General features: G+C 36.4%; 1 protein-coding gene across 2 annotated transcripts in view; it reads right to left on the minus strand.

The window, feature by feature from the left end:
- Positions 1 to 854: 854 nt before the first annotated feature.
- LOC131026679 (transcription termination factor MTERF6, chloroplastic/mitochondrial) overlaps positions 855 to 20,678 on the minus strand; it is a 79,737-nt gene continuing 59,913 nt past the window's right edge. For both annotated transcript variants that reach the window (XM_057956606.1, XM_057956605.2), the window contains exon 3: positions 855 to 1,426. In XM_057956606.1, the coding sequence (XP_057812589.1) occupies positions 1,250 to 1,426 (177 nt within the window). In that variant the 3' untranslated portion in view covers positions 855 to 1,249. The remainder of the gene's footprint in view (positions 1,427 to 20,678) is intronic.

Raw genomic sequence — 20,678 nt, forward strand, 5'->3', positions numbered from 1 at the left:
TGGTTGATGTCGTTTCAACATATCTGCATTCTCTGAACTGATTGCTGTTGGATGACCTGTGAACTTCGAGTATATAACCTTTACCACATTCCATACCCCTTTCTCAATTAAATTGAATTGAAAAAGCTTACTGCACTTATAAATGCTAAGTCTGCATGATCTTTACTATAGCCCAATACCACCTTAAAGAAATGATAGAACAGAGCAGAAACTGTATTTCCTGCAATTAATCAAAGCCACCTGATTTGCATTATGTACGACTTCTTAGCAATGCAGCGTATGCATATATTAAATTAATTCAATAAAATTATTTTGCAGTAAGGGAAAACAATAATTTGCAAAAGGAAGAAATTTACAGCAGCTCATATAAGAGACCAAATGAGAAGCACACAAATTCAATTTTATTACCAAACGTGTATATTTCTTTCCTACAAATTTAAACTAAATAGACACCTAAAAATGGGAATTAAATGGCTAACAAAGGCAAAAACTAATCAAACGACAACTAAATTTGGTTGGATGTCCAAATATATTTTCAACAATATTCAAATTACAAACCAATATAACTAAATGACCAAACATACCTACAGTCCCCTTAAAGAATGTGCTAAATTTTAAAATTCTGTGTACAAATATTTCTTGTAGTTAAACTATTCCAACCAAAAGAGCTTTTTTGTTTACCTGGGCTTCTACGAGAGCAGATAGAAATTGGCCCACATCAATTTAAATTTTCATACACAATGAGCAAGTAATCAAACATGATCTTCGATTTTTCATTGAAGAGAGCTACAATATAGTAGATAACAACGTGCTAAACCACTTTTCAAACTATGGAATGATATGAATTTATGAAATCACTTGCAATGTAAATCTGTGTTTTATATTTCTAGAGAAGAAAACATAGTGCGCTGGGCAGAAGATCATCAACTTCTGGGGAACAAACAAAGATTTTAACACATTTGTACTGAACATATATTGATGTTTGAAGTATCAACATTATCCTAGAAGGATTCTCAGAAATTGCCCAATAATGTTCCTGCTTAAAATAAAAGCCTTGCAAAAGAATGAGAAAAGAAAATGAACTCAGTGAAACAGCCATGTGCCTTTCTGGAAGTTTGCCCGTGTTCTCCAAGATGCCTGTTTAGTCATCAAATTCATCTGTACAAGATTCAACGCATTAATTTTCACATTCAGATGAATGTTTGTATACCAATTACAAGCATTTAAGTCATTACACAGACACGGAATTTCAGAAATCCTCATTTTTTCTGAATGGTAGACGTCTTTTTTTTTGCAGTCGCAACATTTTTAACTCAAAATCCTCCTCTGTGGGTCCAAAAATCCCAGAGAGACTCGAAAATATTCCCGTTTCTTCTATTTGTCTGTAACGAGGCTTTATACGGTGCTCCAAACTGAAACCAAAGTACTGTCGCAATGAAAACAAATAAGAGTATGTCAGCAGGTACACCTAATACTACATATGCAGTAATGTTAGAGCCTCTGAGTATTGCCTATAAAGATATGCCATAAATTATCCACAAGGACTGTCAATAACTATAATTGTTTTGCAGCTATCAGATATGTCAAATGTTTGACTTGAATTCTTTGAAAACTTAAATTTAAAATTTCCCTAGAGAAGAAACTTTTCTGCACAATTTCTTGATTATTGTGCTTGTTTTTAATCTGAATTTTTGAATGAACTCTCATTCATCCTCAGAGATTACTTGCACATGTGCATAGGGATACGTGTAGCAGCATGCATATCATAAAGCAGGGTGAAATTCTAGTAAAATAAATACAAACGAAATTTAAAGAGAGTTTTTCAAATTAAATAGATGCCTTGCAAACGAATTTGTAAATTTGTGAGAAGTTGTAATTACTAGGTAAATGGCATCTCCAGAGTCCAGACAATTGTGGTGTAACACAAAAACTCAATATTCCACAGGGACCTATTCTGCGCCCCCCCCCCCCCTAAAACCAAGAAAAGCTATCTCTGAAACGGCAACATTCCAGGAATGAGAATAAGAGATCCCCTTCACCCCACCTCACAAAAAACCACCACCACCAAAGGGGAAACATCTTGAGGATACTCCCCTTACACACAGAGAATTTCCAAGATTTCCCCCACTATTGGAAACAATGAGGGGACAGCAGGAAGTTCTCAAGATGATGTGGAAACTCAATAAGTCCCTTGAACATTTCAGAAACTTTGGGACATTCCTATGACCTGCACAAACCAAAAAAAATGTATATTTAATAAATACATTTTTTTTTAAAATATAATTCAATAAACCTAATCCTAAAATGTTAATGGGCCCTACCCACCCCCACAACCTCAAAAAAACTACAAACAGACAGACCCAGCCTCATGCAAATCACCATCAACACTTTGTCATTATATTGAAAAAGAGGAAAAGGAAGATTTCAATTAACTACATCGATCAACCAATGGTATTCCATTACACGTTGTTCAGTCGCCTTAATATAAGGAGGCTATACCTAAAATTATAAGAGCAAGGCCAATATGTGCCACCGAGGAAGACAAAACTGAGGACCATCCCAAATTAACATTCTTTACGGAGAAAATGAAGGCTACATGGGTCACAAGTCAATGTGGCATTGTCATGGATGGGTGGACAGACCACCAACCATTCACCAACATCATGGTGAAATGTATAAAGGACCCTTACTTCATTAGTGGGGTTGATTTTTCGGTGCACTGCAAGGATACAGAGTATCGATTTCACATTCTCAGATATGTTTGCCCTGTTAATGTGGCACATGATGTGACCTTTGCATACAAAGCAATGTGGAAGCTGATTGAGGCAGACTACAAACATATATGGTGGACTATTTGTTGTGCAATCCATGAACAATGCACTCAAGGACATGGGGAAAATAGATTGGATCAAACAAGTAGTTATTGATGCAAGAGATGTGCAGATATTTATCTGCAAGCACCATGCATCATGTGCACTATTCTAGACCCTTTGTAGGAAGAAATTTCTAATATGCCTCATACTTCATTCTCCTAGAAAGGATACCTAAGTTGCAAGAGCCATTGCAACTAATTGTCTTGACACAAGAGTGAAATCCACAACCAGATTATAAGTCAAAGCAAGGGAAGAAGATGAAGAAAGTGAGGAAGAGCAACACTTTTTTGGGCTAACGAATGTAGGGATTCTAATGCTTTAAACCTTGGAGAGATGCATGAGTGCATTGAGAGCATGCTTAGCCAAATGAAGGTCATTCTACAAGTGAAAGACCCTGCCTTGCAATTCTATAATGAACACATTCAGCCTATCATTCAACAAAGGTGGTCAAAACTCAACACTCCCTTTTCCATATTATCTATTCATTGAACCCAATGTGGTACATGCAAAGGCCTAGCAAAGTTTCTTGTATGGTAGATAGTGAGGTAAACATAGGATTCATCAAGGGAATTTTGAAAATGTACAACGCTAAGGATGCCGCCACTGTTTGTATTAAGTGGACCAAATTTTCCTCACTTATCCAACGGAGGCAAAGTTGGATGGAGAGATCATGGCTGATGCAGGGGCATCCACCAGAGGAGAACTTCAATTTTGAAATTTCTAATTTTGCTCTTTTAGGTGTTTGATTGTGGGTGTTATGTCTTTGACTGTCTCATTGAAAACCCCCAAAATGGCTCGAAGTGTGTGGGGCTGCAAAGGAGATAATAGCACACATTGATGGAGGCATTGAGATTGCCTTCAAGGCATGGGTGGAGAATTCTGACATGGAAAATTAAACGGCTAAAGAAAGAACCTGTGAGGTCTGTGATGAGTAATGGTTCATAAAGGAAAGAGGAAGAGTGGGCAACTAGGCAGGGGGAACGGCTGGGAGAAAATTTATTTTTGGAAAGACTGCATAGAACATGCAGAGGCATCCAGAGAAACGAAGAGAGGCTAAACAATTAAATAATGGCAGGATATGCACCAATGGAACGGAGGGAAGTGTGGGCTGCGTAGTGGCTGTAAAAACAGAGAGAAAGCTGCGATGAAAACAGATTGAAGAAAGCAACAGAAAAAACTTTGGGTGTAGAGTAGAAATAAGAGGAGGGAGACTGTAGGAAAGTAGGGAGAAGGCCTAAGGAAAGGCACCGGCCAAGTTGGTTTATCGGCCATGGAAGTAAAACGTGTGGGGCTGCGCATCCAGTGAGAGAAGTATCTTGAGGTGTAAGGGAGTTGAAGTGAGTGCAGAGAAGAGTGTGTAGACATGGACCATTAGAGTGTGGGCTTTTGGCTTGAGAATAGAGTGAAAGCAAAAGTGCAACTGCAGGGGAATGACAGCTGAGATTTGTGCTAGGTTGAAATTAAACAAATGAGATGTTATGCAGAGAGGGAGAGCAGCTCATAGAAGGCCAATAGAAGGCCAATGTAGACATACATGTGTGTTTGCAGAATTAATGGAGATATTTTTATATTGATTGTTGCAATCTAGTCTCTGTTTTAATGTTATGTGTTCTTGAGTTTCTGAGTTGCAGAGCTGTGGGAGTTTTTCTTATTGCATCAATGGCACAAGAGGACCCAATACTATGCTAGACTATGCATGGTCCTCATTCATTAAAAATTACACTAGCCACTCACTTGTCCCAAGTTTCTAATTCTTTTGTTACTAAGAGGAACCAGTCTACATACAGCTTCATCCACCCTATTCAGAGGAACAGACTTACTTTGGAAGTGGGGAGAAACTTGTAGTTGTACATAGACACTTATGTCCAAGAAGAGTCTGGCAGCACAATGGAATGTAGTGAAACAAGAGCTAACATAGATTGACGATGATACAACAGAGACAAGGTTGGTTGGTGTTTGTTTGGAGGAGCTTGAGCTAGATGGGACTAGCACTAGCAGTTCCAGCTATAAGGAGTTTGCCACAACCTTTGGGGATGATGATTAGAGACATTGGCTAATTGTTTTTCAATTTTCAAAGTAATCATAATATTGACATTTTGAATATAATAATATATTGATATTCAACATTTCTCTCATTGTGTTTAGTAAATTACAGTTTCAATTGTTATTTGTTATAAAAAAATTCATAACTAATTTTTCAAGTACTATATTGTCTCCCCATTATCCCCAAATTTGTTCCTTAGTTTCACATCCTAAAAATCCCCATATCACACATCAACAAAACTTTGTGGAAGTAAGCAAAAACTTGAGGCTTACAAATTCAAGGTCAAAATTACAGATAGGTTCATCACTAATTTAGAAACAATATTCAGACCGATTACATTAATTAATTTTAGTTGTACATAATATTAAATCCAGAAATAGTTGGAAAAGTAAAATGTAAACTACATTTCTGTTTGCAAGCCAGTAATTGCGCTTATAATGACATCACTGTCAAACAGATATCAAGTTGAGATTTTCATATTTAATATAGCCTGTAAATGATGTTTTAAAGTTCATACTATGAACTGAAAAAGATGGTCACAATGCAGATCAGAGGCAGCTAGCAAGTACCAAATTCTTTCCAGAAAATTTAATGAATAAGATTTTATCTATAAAATTCAAAACCTCAAAACTAAGCATGTCTAGCAATCAAGCATCCTTTTTAAGAATTGAAATTTAGATAATCCTGCTTGTTTGATGGTTCATAGCAATTAAATTCTAAACACACAAACAAGGTAACACACATGACAACGTCTTGATGTATGTACTGCAATCAGTCAAAGTAATCATTAGAAAGCACACTCTTGCCAGAGAAAATATTTTTCTCACTTCACCAAAAAATGAATCATATCAAGGAGATCTTGGCTACTGTAAAGAATATAATTCATACATTTTCAAGGGTATGTGAGTGAGGGTGTGGATATGCCATTTTCCAAAATGAAACGATGTAGATACAGGGGCGCAGTTGTATTTTATGTATATGTATTTAACAATCGGATAACTTCTAACATCCTTCAGGTCAAAGAGGTCTGTCAACTGTGGGATAGATTGTAAGTATTTTTATTTTTGCAGAAGGCTTTAATTTTTTTAATGATTATTTAGTTTCAATATAAATTCCCCAGGATTTTGATTATATTGACATAAGATTTCATCTACTAGGTTATAATAATAATAATAAGCAGCTTTCAGAGAGACCTGTGAAAATTGCAAAGAAACAATATTCCTCAACGTTTCATGTCATGACACACAACACATCATTAGGAGATACAATGTATATGGGCAGGAGAACAACCATGGGCTCTTTGTAGACAAAATCGATAATTTAACCATTGGAGATCCTTATCTCAATACAAATTATGCAAATACCTATGAGCTAAAGTTAAACATACGGACAGAATTTCTAGAAAATCAAATGAACCCACAAAATCAAAATGATCCAAAATCTATAGGTATCTTTCATAATTATTAATTAATTGATGTGAATTGATTATTTGACTGTCCATAGAAGCTAAATGGAGAGCCTGTTAATCAGGGGGGACCATTTTTCACTCAAAATTAAATTCCTCGTCCCTGTTCAATTTGTTGCACAGACAAGTAATCTCTAGTGACAAACTTTCTTTCTCGTGTAGTTTTTATCATGGGAGATTACCTTGACATTTTCCAAACAGATACAGTACTTGGGTTTTCTCCAACTGCTCTGCCAAAGCTGATTAGTAGTGAAAATCCTCCTTGAGTCTGTCCTAGGCTTCCCACTCCATCTCTATTAATCCTAATCATTTCTCCTATGTAATCTTTATCACAAACCTTATATTCTATGAGGAGAATCCCACTCCAAGGCCTTGGGTCCACCTTATCCTTGGAAGATTACTCGTGGTAGTTCTGCACAGAAAAGGCAAAATTCCTGAGAACTCTTTCCAATCTTTGAGAAACCCCTCCCAGATAAGGCATGAAATTCTTCCCCTCTCAATGAACCTGCAAAAACCCTTCTTTCTTTTACTTTATTCATTATTCTAGATATGTTTACTCTTGTATCCATTCAAAACAAACACCTTGTTTAAAAGTTCTAAATCTTGGTTTACACTAATCGCATCGACCACCCTCTTGGCTCTTGTGGCTAAGGTTATGAGAAAATCTTGCAACCATGCTTGACGAGGAAAAGACTCACCAAGAATTTATCATCCGCGCGTTTCTTTTTTCTATATACTTTCCTTAGCAAAATAACTTCCTTCCTTATGAAAACTCAGAAGTACATCAATGAAGTGTAGGTGGGGCATTTTTCTCAACTTCCATGGTAAATTGGATGCAATTATAATACCTGTTCAGGTTTGCTAGGAAAGCTCCTCCCTTGTAAGCTGCCAACGCAAATTATTGTCGTCAGCATGTCTCTTCATTTAAGTTACACACCTTATAAATTATTTATTCCCGGGATACTTAAATTTAGCCTATGCTGGATCAGGTTAGATAAAACATAGACAACCTAAGATGCAGTCCCAAGCAGGGGCTCAAGGATCTAAAATCATGGAATGATAGGACCCATGAGCTGTAAAAAAAGTGCTTCAAGATAAATCTTATCCTAAAAACATAGCCACCTTTTAGCATTCAATTTTCAGCAGTTGACTATGGGGTGTGGGGCTAAAATTTTCCCACTAGCTTAAAAGTTTTCTTATCTATGTAGGTCACTTTTTACTTCTCCTATGCATGTCCAAGTAAGAACGTAAAGTAAACAGAATTGTACATTTAGGATTGGATTACATGAGAATATAATGAACAGCATACTGATTGAGAGAGTATAACAAGTGTCTTTCATTTATCAATACTCTTCATATAAAATTGGGATCGAAACTTCTCGCACAATGCAGTCCCTTGTCTTGACTACAAGAGAAGTATTTAAACTTGTCAATGTTTACTAAGGTATTCCCAACTGCCAGCAACTACCTAAAACTACTATAATCAACCGATGAGTCACAACAACACTTACCGATTGTACAATATCACTAAAGTAAAATAATATTTGTTTTAACTATCTACATCATCCCCCTTAAGAAAAGTCATTTCCCAGACTATATGAAGTAGACAAAACATGATTAGGACTGAGGAGTTGGGTGAGAAGATGTCCTTGGTTGTTTAAACATGGAAGAGGAAGGAGTTGAGTGTTGAGAAGTAGTATGACACAATTTGTTAACCTCTTCCAATCATTGCTTCAATTGATGAGTTACTAAGAGTTCTCATTCCCTTGAAAGCTTGACCATTTGAACAACTTCTAGGAGTTGAGATTTGGCCTTTTCATTAGCAAGTTTAATGTCCCTTTCCTCAAAGTGAGTATTGACAAAGATCTTGTTGGGTCCCAAAACTACTACTCCACTTCCTAGAACAAAATCTCACTCACAAGGCCAAAGTTGTCGTCATGCAAGTGAAATCAACTCATCAACAAAACATGGAAGGTAAACTTCAACTCTAAATGAATGGGTCAGCTCTCCTTGAAATATCCCCCTTAATTTTTTTTTTCAATTTTCAACACAACAATAAACACCCATTAAGGTTAGGATAATCAAAACTTGCACTAAAGGAAATTCTGAAAGTAAAACAATCACTCAACCACTTGTTCAGCGAGAGGACTGAATTAAGCAAATGACAATCACTCAACCACTTTTCAGCAGGAGGACTAGAAATAACAAAACTATCACTCAATCGCTTGTTTAGCAGGAGGACAGGAGTACAATATGAAATTGAGATAGGCGGCAAAGCCAGCCTCTTCCACTTATGCAGTGGGAGGACAGGAGTACAATATGAAATAGAGATAGGCGGCAAGGCGAGCCTCTTCCACTTATGCAGTGGGCAATACAAGAAAGTAAAGTGCAAAATGAAATGGATTGTTTCAGTACTACTGAATACAACTGAATATAGCCTTACAATGAGCAACTCTACAAGATACTGTCAGTACAATAAAGCTCCAATCTCCAATAGATAAAGAAGGTACTCCAAGAAGCTACAAAACATGAAACCGAAAAACACAAGCCAAAATGAATAGTTTACCAAATTTGATATAGCCTATCAGCTCACCAAAAATCAGACCAGCAGCATTGTGAAGTCCATATCTCCATTAAAACACCTCTGAATGGCTCCAAATCAGTGGCGAATGGGAGTTAGGAAAGGGGCGACCAAGTACCAAACAACTAACTATGTTGAACAACCTTAAATATTTTTTGCACGTTTCCCAATGTCACTACAGCTTGATATGGCTTGTCTAGAGAGGGGTGATCTGCTTTAAAATCAGGTTCTCCACAAAAAAATACGAAACTCAGCAAGGAGGGGCGCATAGCACATAGGAATCCAACGAGCCATTACCCAGAACAATCAGAAAAACAAGCAATGAGATATGAATGATTAACTGCTACAACCATGAACCAACCAGCAACATGAAAACACTCCAACTCAGAAAACTGAAAATGCATCAATGAAATCCATCTCCAAATAGCTCAATCTATCCCTCTAAATGAGAAATAGTCTCTCCGATCGGCTAGGTGTTATCTCTCAAACACGAAACTGACACAAGGCTAGGAAGCTCTCAACTTTGAAGCACAAGTCTAGCACAAATTCGGCAGCACTTTGTTATAAAATATTCATGGATGCCAAAACAAGAGCCCAACACTCTTATTTATAACCTTTGTGCCTCCAAATTCAAATTCACATTCCCCCCAAATGGACGCCAAACCCAAATGCAAGATCATTTTGCATTAATTTGAAATTTGCATTTCATTTCCCCTTTCTTCCCAAGTCGACCTTTATAAGGTGGCATCCAAGATGAATGAGTGAAATACATTACAAAATTAACTTATGACTTAAAATAATACTTTATCACCTCAAGTGGTCCCCCTAAGTCATAACCATAAATACATAAGTCACATGCCTAGGCCAAGGGGGGCATTAAAATATATTAAAAATACTTGTTTCCCATATGCTAAATAACTGCCATATTGAATGGAAGGCCAAAAGTACTGAAAAAATGCACTGCCAGAAATAGCCTCTGAACTGGACCATTGAAACCTACCAAAAATAGTACTTACTAAAAATAGCATACTGCTAAAAATAGTGTCCAAATGCATTTTAGCCACATTCTGAGTAGCCATTGCAACTTACTAAAAATAGTAAGTCCAAAAAAGTCTTCAGATTCAGTTGCATGTCACACCATCGCGTAGCTCTCTGAAAACCCAGAAAAACCCATAAAAATAAGTTGTCCTCACCCCCACTTACTAAAAATAGTAAGTATACCAAACTCCACTGATTGCTACACATGTAGCATCATTGCGAAGATTTTTGAAAACCCAGAAGGAATCCAAAATCAAAACTGTAAAACTCCAACATGAAAGCCACCAAAATTGCCAAAACATCCTCCTAGAAAATAGAAAACCCTAATTACTGCTCTCGACTAGCCTGCGGGTCTCTGAGATAGGCTAACGGCCAACTGAACTGATCACTGCTGAGAAGGGGACATTACAGTCCACCCTTCCCAAAATTGCTTGTCCTCAAGCAATGCCACCACAACTCCAGAAAATTTAAATTGATCCACACCAAAGCAAGTACAATCCCAAGGTCCCATGTCCGTCTTGGGAAGAACCCACCATATCGATGTTACGTCACTCTAATCACATTAGTGAAAACACCACGCAAAAACTGCACTAACCTCCCTTGTAACTCCAAAATGTTACCATCCATGATACTCAAACTGAAAAATCTTGAAGGACTAAAATCAATATCATAAAGCATCTCATGCCCATAAAGCTCTGAGTAATCAATATCAACAATGCCACTGTCTATCACAAGCCTGGGCAATATGAAATAAAGTCTACTCAACTCACAATCAAACTCCTCGACATATCTCCCAAAGGCGTCAAGTAAAGCCATGACTGTAAATGTGACTTCTCCAAATCTCCCTTCAAGGAGGAGAACAATCCTTTGCAAGAGCTCAACAAACTCATCCCCATAACTCCGCATGAATCTACTAGGCCTCAATTGAGTTATTCTGATACAACCATGGAGACTTCAAAAAACTCTTATAGTTCCCACTCCAAGCACCTCAGAATGATAATCCAAAGAAAGCAAAGGTTTGTTGTCCCAATCATAAGTAGACGAGAGGGCATAAGGATAACCACTAGTTAGAACTTGAACACTTCCCATACATGGGTACCGATTGCCCCAACTCGCCATACCTCTCATCCGAGACCATAAACCCGTCTTGCCAGGAGACTGTAAAGTTTGAAAAAGAGTACACCAGCAGCCCACCAAGTCTGAAATGATTGACTTGAAATCTGATCTTAGGAAAATCAGCATCCAAGAAGATGTACAACTGCTGCAACACAGGAAATTGTCATCCAAAACAACACATCTACTTACATCCAAGGCTGGAAATATCCTCTCTAGTGACTCCAACTCAACATAGAACCATCCTTTGCTCAAAATATCTTCCCAATCCACTAATTGATGAGCAAAAGGAACCATCAAATGGCTGGTAAAGAAGGAAGCAGCACCATCAAGAGTGAAAATTTGTTCCTTATCCCTCCAAAGATCCTTCTTTTCACATGTAATAAGCTCCATCAGACCATGTTGACGATCTCAAGCTTGGATACCCAACCGAAAGTGATTTTCAACACACTGAAAAGAAAACTCAACACATCCCCAAGTGCTAGTAAGTACCAAGTGCATACTTAAAAAATTGATGTCTCCTCTAGTGAACCCTTGAAGCCTAACCATGAAAGCTTCAACAACATTGGAGTATGGAACAAATGTTGTCCTCAAATCCAACTCCCAAAATGGACTAGTATGAGCCTTATTATTATTCAACACAAGGAATAGGTTATCAAGCATGCAATCACCTCGTTCTGGTCTTTCTTTCTCCCCTACTTCATGATTAACAAGTCTGAAATCTTCACTCTTGCTGCTGCAATAAAACCTTGGACGGATACTAAACTGTGTTTAGACAACACCTTGATGCCAAAGATGTTGAAATCATCTTGATTCAACACTTCCCAAGTGGAGTCTTCATCCTCAACCCCACTTATTCATTCAATATCAAGCAACCTCGAAAGATTACTACTCACAAAATGTGACACATCCTCATGGTCTGACACCACATCATCCATACACTGGAAACCATGCCCAGTCTCATGTTCAATCACTTCACCACATGTCTTATCATCCATCACGAAGAGAGGGTTATCAAGAACCTGGAAGCCATCCCTTTTCTCTTGCTCACTTCCATCTTGCTGATCCGAATCTGCACATGCAACTTTTGTTTTTCTGGTGAAGTTCTCAAGATCAAACTCTTCTCAAAGGCTATCAAGCTCACCAATTACTTGCTCGATTTCTTCAGCTCTTTGTGCATTCTCTTTCTCCTTGAAAAGGTTGAAATCAGCAAACTGATCTTCTACATCCATTAGAGCCAATTGAGTATTTTCTAACATGCCCTTTGTTGACTCAAGCTCATGAGTAAGCTCTTCTACTTTCCTCTCTTTTCCTTGGAAAGCACTAAGGATCTTCTTTGCAGATTTGATGGCACAATCACGATCTGTGATCAGTTGTATGCACTCTGATTCTGTGATCAGTTGTATGCACTCTAATTTGTGGAGTGTCTAGATACTAAACTTTCTAAGCATGGAATAACCAATACTCGATGAAAGTCCTCTAGAGTATATGTAATAATGACAGTGGAGTCCATATGATACATGACAGATTTTTGTTCTTTTCTATCATAATTGGCAACCATGCTTGTTAAATACTGTTCAAATTCTCGAAAATTGAAATAAGGAATTTGTATGATTTTATCTACATGTGCATCTCCCAATATATCCTTCAATGGATGATGATCTTCAAGACTATTTGCCAACCACAATCAATATTTCGTTATTGTTAGACTCTCTCATGTGAGTAATTCCACTATTATGGTTTCCTTGTTTGGTTGCTCCCAATGACTTCCCTTCCCTTTCGTTTTTGTCGATGTCAAAATATTTGGTCTATACATCAAGCTATATATGGTATACTTTTTGCAGCTTTCGTTCTTCCTTTCCCAGCTATTATAAATGAATATTGACTTTCCTAAACTATGGTGCATCAAAAAAATATGTGCTCCACTCACAATTAATTTTGATTGTACCTGGATTGCTCAAAAAATTATTGTAATTGATTTGAAATTTTTCCCTTTGATGTTGTATGCGGGGAAATTGGGCGACAAAACGAAAAAGTCGGATTCAAAAGACCCACACACCAATGAGACTCTTGGTGCAAGTATAGGAACTATTTGAAATAGTTCAACTTCCCAAGGGGTGTCCCATTGTTCTCTATCTCACAGGATCCCTAAAGTCAATGTTTTTTCTCTCAAATCATTGAGCAAAGTGACTTAGGAATGACAACTCCAAGAACGAGTGATGTTTGATTTATATGCATGAATGCATTCTAAGATGTATGATATTGAATCTATGATGATTAAGCTAGCATAAAGATAATGCTATGATAAAGGATTAGCAAATTTATCATAACATGATATACTAGTCTAGCATGGATATTCTATGATATACAAATGCTTCTAAATGCTATTATGATGATTTAACAAAGAGAGGCTAAAATGCTTACTAATTAGACTATAATGTAGATGCATGAAATATTATTCATTGTGAAAATGAAGAATGAGACCTCTATTTATAGGGAAAATAGGGCAATGGATGGTCAAGATTGAATAATCTTAACAAGGGCCAGGATTGAAAGTTAATCAATCCATGTTCACAATTCTCACCAATGAAATGGTGACAATTGTCAACAAGAGGTTGCTTGAGAGGAGATGAAAGAAGCACTAAATGCTTGAGAAGACATGAAGGTTACCCGAGGAGATAAGGGTTAAGGTTAGATTAGGGTTATCCATTGGATAAAGCTTTTATCCAAGGGGTAAACTCTTGTGCAAGGGTTAAAGGGATAACCAAGGTTAAAGCCATGAATGGTTGATGAGACCCTTGGGTTAGATGAGGGTTGAGTTAGAGATAAAGTCTCTAATCATGCAAGAAGGTTGAGTTAACCATTAATGGTTATGTAAGAGCCTTAAATGGTTTGGAAGACTTTGAGGGTTAACTTGTTGAGGACATAAAGCCTTTAATGCATTTCAAAGACTTTGGAGGTTTTGAGAAGTGACTTCTCTTTGCTTAGGAATGTGACAATAATTAAGAGATGAATTAGGCTAAATTGGAATTGATTAGAAGAATTTAGAAGGGTTTTAGGAGGCAAGTGGTAGATGTAGGAAAATGCAAGTGGAGGAAAAAGGATTTTAATTAAAATAAATTGCTTTATTTCCACAAAATAGATGCAACTTGCATAAATACAAGTGGGGGATTTAAATAAATAAATTAGATTTATTTATTTTGTAATGTCCCCTAGTAAATATGGTTAGACATCAAAAAAAATATTAATTATTTTATATTAATATCCCATTCATTAATATAAATAATTAATATTACATGCCCCTATTATCAAAGCATTTTATTAATACCGTAACTATCTACTTAACTATTACGGGAAATAAAACCAACTTTTGGTGAATAAAAGGATAGCGTCGGAAGGTGGGAGGCATGCCTGGAAGAAAAGAATTGAATTCCTATGTGTGTGTTATCGCACCTCATGAAGTTTACTAGCCTTTCGTCAGTCACTGAACTGGCCTATTGGTTCCTCAAGTATGGAAAAGAATCATTGTTGAATACGCAGAGTGTAGTACTATCGGCGGATCCTTATTGTGTGTTGCGGGGAGCGCATTCCTACATGCAAGTCGCGTGCGATATGGGCATGGTTTAGCAACGACTTTCACCACGTATACCGTGCTATTGAAACCTAAACACGGCGACAACATGTATTACCTACCGTAGCCCAATGACCTGATATCGGGATGGAAAGCAAGGTCCGTTACTGCCGTAACGGAAGTTCGTAGTTCCGCACAGCGGAAAAGGAAGGAATAATGAATGCGTAGCTTGCCAAGGGATATCGAATACAAGCCAGTATGTGTAAATCGATTTCCGGTGGTATACAGTTCGGGTGAATCATTGCTGCTGTAGACATCTCTTTCTACATTGCCTTCGGTGAAAATATGAAGACCCCACGAGATTGGCATCAACAGATATCGCGTAATTATCAGGTGCACTACGAAATACACTTCTTGAATAATGAATGCCCTGTTCTCTGTTAATAGATGACATGTTTACCAGCAAGTTGGAAGTAAAACTGAGATTGCGCAGATGAATAATAATACTGTTTAACGTTATTCTTTGGTATGCCAATAACTCATTGGCTGTGTTGAAAAATATGTTTCTGTATGACCTGGACTTGTATTTAATTGTAATCAGTTCTTAGTTAAGGAATTTTAAATATTTGCAAGGATCAATTTGATTAAATGTAAATTTAATTAAAAAAGGAGAAAGGGGAATTAATTATATAGAGTGATTTATTTAATTAAAGGCTAGAAAAGGTTTAGGTGAACTTAATTAAATAAATTGAGTAATTTATTTAATCAAATAGATGAATATGAAGAAATTAATTAAATAGAATTTAATTAATAGGAGGAATGGGGTTAAAATAAATATTAAATATCTATTTTAAGAAAGTGGTCAGATTTATACGTCTATTGATGTCATGAAACTAGAATTGACTATAGACGATGTACTTTAGGCTTCTTTTTGAAGCACTCCTCAATACTCCAAACTTGATGATAATGAAATTGTATGGTAGTAGGAGTGTGTTTTAGCAAACAACAGAAGAGGTCTGAGTAGGGTAACAATACAATGGCTTGAGAAGAAACACAATCAGATGACTTTACCCCAGTAAACAACAATTTGGTTAGGAAATACGATGGTCAATGATTGGAAGGCACATAGTGAAGAAAAAGTAAGTTCAAGGCATATGGTGTGTGGCAAGGAGAAAGCAGAAATGGACCTACAACATACAATGGTGACAAATCCATTAGTTTGAACTATATAAGGTAAGTATCAGGCATACAATGGAGATCAAACATTGGGACGATACGGAACATGGGGACCATATGATTTGAAAGATTTTGTTTATCCTTTCTTTATAATTTTGTCTTTCCTTCTTTTCAAGAGCTTTGAGAAATTTACTAAAACTTTCATTTTGGAGATAAATTGATTATATCTTAGATCCCATAGATTGGGTGTTTTGCAACCTTATAAATAAGTGCTTTGAGCACAAGAGATTTTGAATAATAGTTGATGTCATGCTTATGCTATTGAAATATTATTATCCTTGGTATCTATATTATCGTGTTTGTAATTTCATTAATTGAAATAAGAGTAGATTATAGTGTCACGATTTGTATTGATGATATATGTCTATCTAGGATGTATATTTTCATGCAACATAGCTATTCAATTCCTAGAATTGTGAGTTGTTATTTGTCCATGTAGTTAATCCTTTTCAAATATTGGGTTCATTAAATTGTTGGTCTTTTCTTTAGCTAGTATAAAGGTGTTGTTCATATGTTTGGAGGTAGATGCTTCCATTCATAAATCTTAAAATCTCATTTGCAAAACAAGAGTTGTGTGAATCTTATGCTCAAACCTAAGGCAAAAGGACATGTAGATAGTTATTTCATTGTTGCAAAACCTCCAATGGGCATTTTACAATGTGAACAACTATATGTTTTGTCTATAGCTTAGTGTCTAAGGTTACTTTTCATCTCAAGGGGTTTGCCCTTATAATTCAAAAAGAGGTTTCAACTTTTATCTTACGTTCTATTCCAGCTTAAGTTGTCTTAAAATAGACAAATTAAAACACTGACACATTAAACATATTTGAAACCATATTTTAAGAAGAACTTGTAACCCTACATTTCTCCTTAGGTTCTTACGCACTTGACAAAAAAAGGAGCTTGTGGTTGTCAGTAATTGCTAACAGCCCTTATTGTCATAGTAGCAAGTGGTGTGACATGCTCATCACCACTACCAAACAATCTCTACATCTCTGCCCTCTATTTAAATAACTACTTACTACACAGCCCAACACCTTTTCCTACAATGTGAAGAAGATGCCCATTAACTCCAGTAACATTACTTATAATTCAAGGCCACAAAATGGCATTACCATAGGCTAATTCTCTATGAATTGCTAGATTTGTTTGATTATACCTTTCAAACAAAATTGATTTGAAGAACCCTTGGCAAAATCCTCCAACAACTTGAAGGGAAACTTAAAAAAGAAGCACTCCCAATATATCAAACTTCTTCCCTACCCTCCCACATCTATATTCATAGTTTCAATTGCATGTTTTGGATTCCCAAACTCCTCATCATCACTTATGTTTTGATAACTTATAGTGACACTACAAGATATGAAATTTATAGTTTAAAGTAGCCATAAAAACATAATGCAAGGGCTCAAGAAATTAGGATTTTCCTTTTGATTTTCTTACTTCGAGTCACAAGAAGCAAAGAATATACAAATGTTGTAATCCTTTTTCTTTAAATCTTGAGTTCGTTACGTGATAATTGATTAGCTCAATAGTGAAACTAACAATAATTAATGATAAATTGAAATTCTATTCAACTAGTTCACCAAATAGGGATTTCACTTCTTTTTTTCTTACTTCAAGTCACATTAAATGTAGAAGTAAAGGATAAACAAGACACAATCCTAATTTGACTATATGAGGATTTCAAATATTCATTCTAACTATGTCTAATTATCTTTAGATCGCACAAGACATAGAAGCAAAGGATAACAAAAGTCAAATGAACATTGAAAATCAACTATTATTTAGTTAATTATTGTGTGATTAGACATTTGAAAAAATGTAAATTTAAAATCTTAAAATTAGAATTTTCAAACCCTAAAATAGTAGTTCTAAAACCTAAAAATAACAGTTGTAAAACGAAATAATAAAACACTAAAAATAGTTAGTTAGTGATTGATTCATTATGCAAATAATTTTTATTTTTTTCAAACCCCTATAACAGCCGTAATAAAGGCCTCACAAACAGCATATAGTAACTTATACTAAGATCTTGCATATATAAACATTGAATTTGTAATTTTGAAATAAAACAAAAAAAAAGAATTCTTAAACTCTCAAATTAGACTTTTTTTCAACACTACAATGAAATATTTGACATTTAGATTTTGTTTATTTGAATATTGGAAAGAAAATAAAAAAACTAAAACAAAACTCAAACAAATATTTGGGTGTGAACTTGTGAAGTCTTACTGTGAACTTAAAGGCTTGATGACTGATATGAATGATTGATTGATGAATTCCCCCTGTTCCTCTTACTCAATAAAAATGGAAAAGTGCTGAAACATGATGGTGATTTCAATTGAGGGTAGTCTAGATTATTTATAGTTCTTTGGGGGTGTGAGGTGTCGGTGTGCCCCATTTACACTTAGGGTTAAGGCTATTTCTTTAGGTTTTTATGTCTTTCTTTACTGCAAGATACATGGGAGATACAATAGTTTGTACAAAGTCTCTATCTACTTTCTTCTACTATCAGGATCAATGGTGCGGAGCATTTTTCTTGAGAGAGGTTGTCACCTAACACAAGACCTTACAAAGGACCCGTAGAACCACAAAGTTAATCATCTCATTCTTTCAGCCCATTGCCGGTATTGGAGTCATTTGGTGCCCTCAAAGTACCATAGATCTTCACACAATTGAGAACAAAACACAGAATCGGTGAGACAACATACTTCTACACACACTCAGACCACAACACAGCCTACCTCTCTTACCTTTGGCACTACACCCTACCATGTCTAAATCCCTATTGGGATCTCATATTCATATTCAGGTCTGCATCACCAATTTCTTTACCATCTCCAATAACGTCTTTGAATTGTGGGGGTTCTTTGGCCTTGGATATTTGGAGAGCTCCGTTGGGAAGGCTCTTCATTCCACCCTAGGTCATCCAACCAGAGCATCTTAGCACAAAGCAATCTAAGGGAACATCATTGGATCTTGTACCGACACATTCATGATTATTTGAAAGGATGTTGTCTCCTCATCTAGTCTACAAACTAGACCCAATTCACCCATTCTGGCTTTCCAGCATTCTCTACTCTATCTTCATTGACCACGAGTCCTCTCTATTGGATAATTGGACCATTCTGGCTTTCCAGCATTCTGGCTTTCCAGCATTCTCTACTCTATTCTTCTGAACCATTTATTGTCATCTTGGAGGCCTCACAGGATTCCCCTTCTATTAAGTCTTCCTTACTCTGAGTTAACCCCTATTTTTTGTTTATTATGATGTCTTTCTGTATTTGTTATATTTTTAGTCATCTTTCAGTTATCTTTTAGTCTGTAGCTTTTTTGGAGCCTTTATTTAGCCCTCTTGTTATTATCTCCAGTTGTATCCAAGTTCCATTGACCTATTTTTTTCCCTTGTGGATGTTAATATATTTTATTTCTTTCTTTTGATAAGTCAGTCTTTATTTTCCTTGATTCTGTGGTGAACCGTCTACAAACCAATGTCATAAAATTTCATTTACCAAATAAGATTTTGAAATTCTGGTTAGATTGAACAATCACATTGAAAAGTCTCTATTCAGTTAATTTTTCTTTGCCTAATTATGTGCAGTTCAGAATAAATCTCTTGATCACTATCTTTAATCTTAAATTCTTCATGGAAAGATGTTTTTACAAGACTTCTTCAGTTTAGTCAGACTAGCATGACAATTCCAAGAAATTTCTTTCAAGGTGGTAGACCTAGCAGTAGCCTTTTTTCTGGGTAAGTTACACAAGTGACATCCTAAACATACTAACATTGTCTATTGTTGATTAAAAGAAATTGATTTTCACAGTCCATATTAGTGAGTTTGTAGATCTTTTTGGAGAAAACTGTGTACCAACTTTGTCTAATGTGCCATTCATGATGATCTTCAAGTGGCATAAATTTAAGTAGATTTTAAGCAAGTCGTCATTTTGTGGTTCCATCAGATTTGACACTTTTTTGTGGAAAGGGATTTTTCTTATTTCACAATCTAAGCATCTACACCTCTCACCCAGTACCTAACTCAAGTTCATCACCAAACTAAAATTTTCCTTGGAAACATCTTGATTTTCAATTCCTTGTTGAATTTCTTCTATCAATCAACCTTCCGTCAAATCCTCTATAGTCTTTCATGATTTTTCCAATTGAATCGATATTACTTTCATAAGTAGTCTACTGCCTACATTGTTCCCTGTTGATGGATTCCTCCTATTTGGATTCTTTTCTGCATGAAAAATTCACCACTACTGCCTAACCAAGTGCCTCTGATGCCAGATGTTTGTATGATCAAACTAGGATGGGGTTAGTTGGGAAGACAACCACTAACCTCATTGTTATTCATCCCATAGTTGCAGGAAACAAGATCACAACAAGCCATTTCATGATAGAAAAGATCAAAATTCATATGCAATGCCAATGCCTAATGTATTGGAGTCTTACCAGGAGAAGGCTTTGTTGCGCCAGGCAGAGATTGGTTGCATGTTGGTGAAGTTACTCCCCCTCTGCACCCCTTCTTCATTTGGGGTGTTGACCAGGATAAGGAAGTTAGCCATGCTGCAGCCCAAATTGGCCTGGGAGAAATTAAGAATTGTATGCGCACCATAGAAAATCGTGCTTGCTGTGAGGAATTGGAGGCAGCTTCACGGAGTGCGGAAGGGCGGCGGGAAGAACCAAAGCAAAAGAAGGGACGTCCTTTGGGTTTGAAGAGTGCTAAGAGGTTGAAGATGTCAGAGGTGGTGGG

This window comes from Cryptomeria japonica, chromosome 1 (assembly GCF_030272615.1).
Source record: "Cryptomeria japonica chromosome 1, Sugi_1.0, whole genome shotgun sequence".
Classification (NCBI taxonomy): Eukaryota; Viridiplantae; Streptophyta; class Pinopsida; order Cupressales; family Cupressaceae; genus Cryptomeria; species Cryptomeria japonica.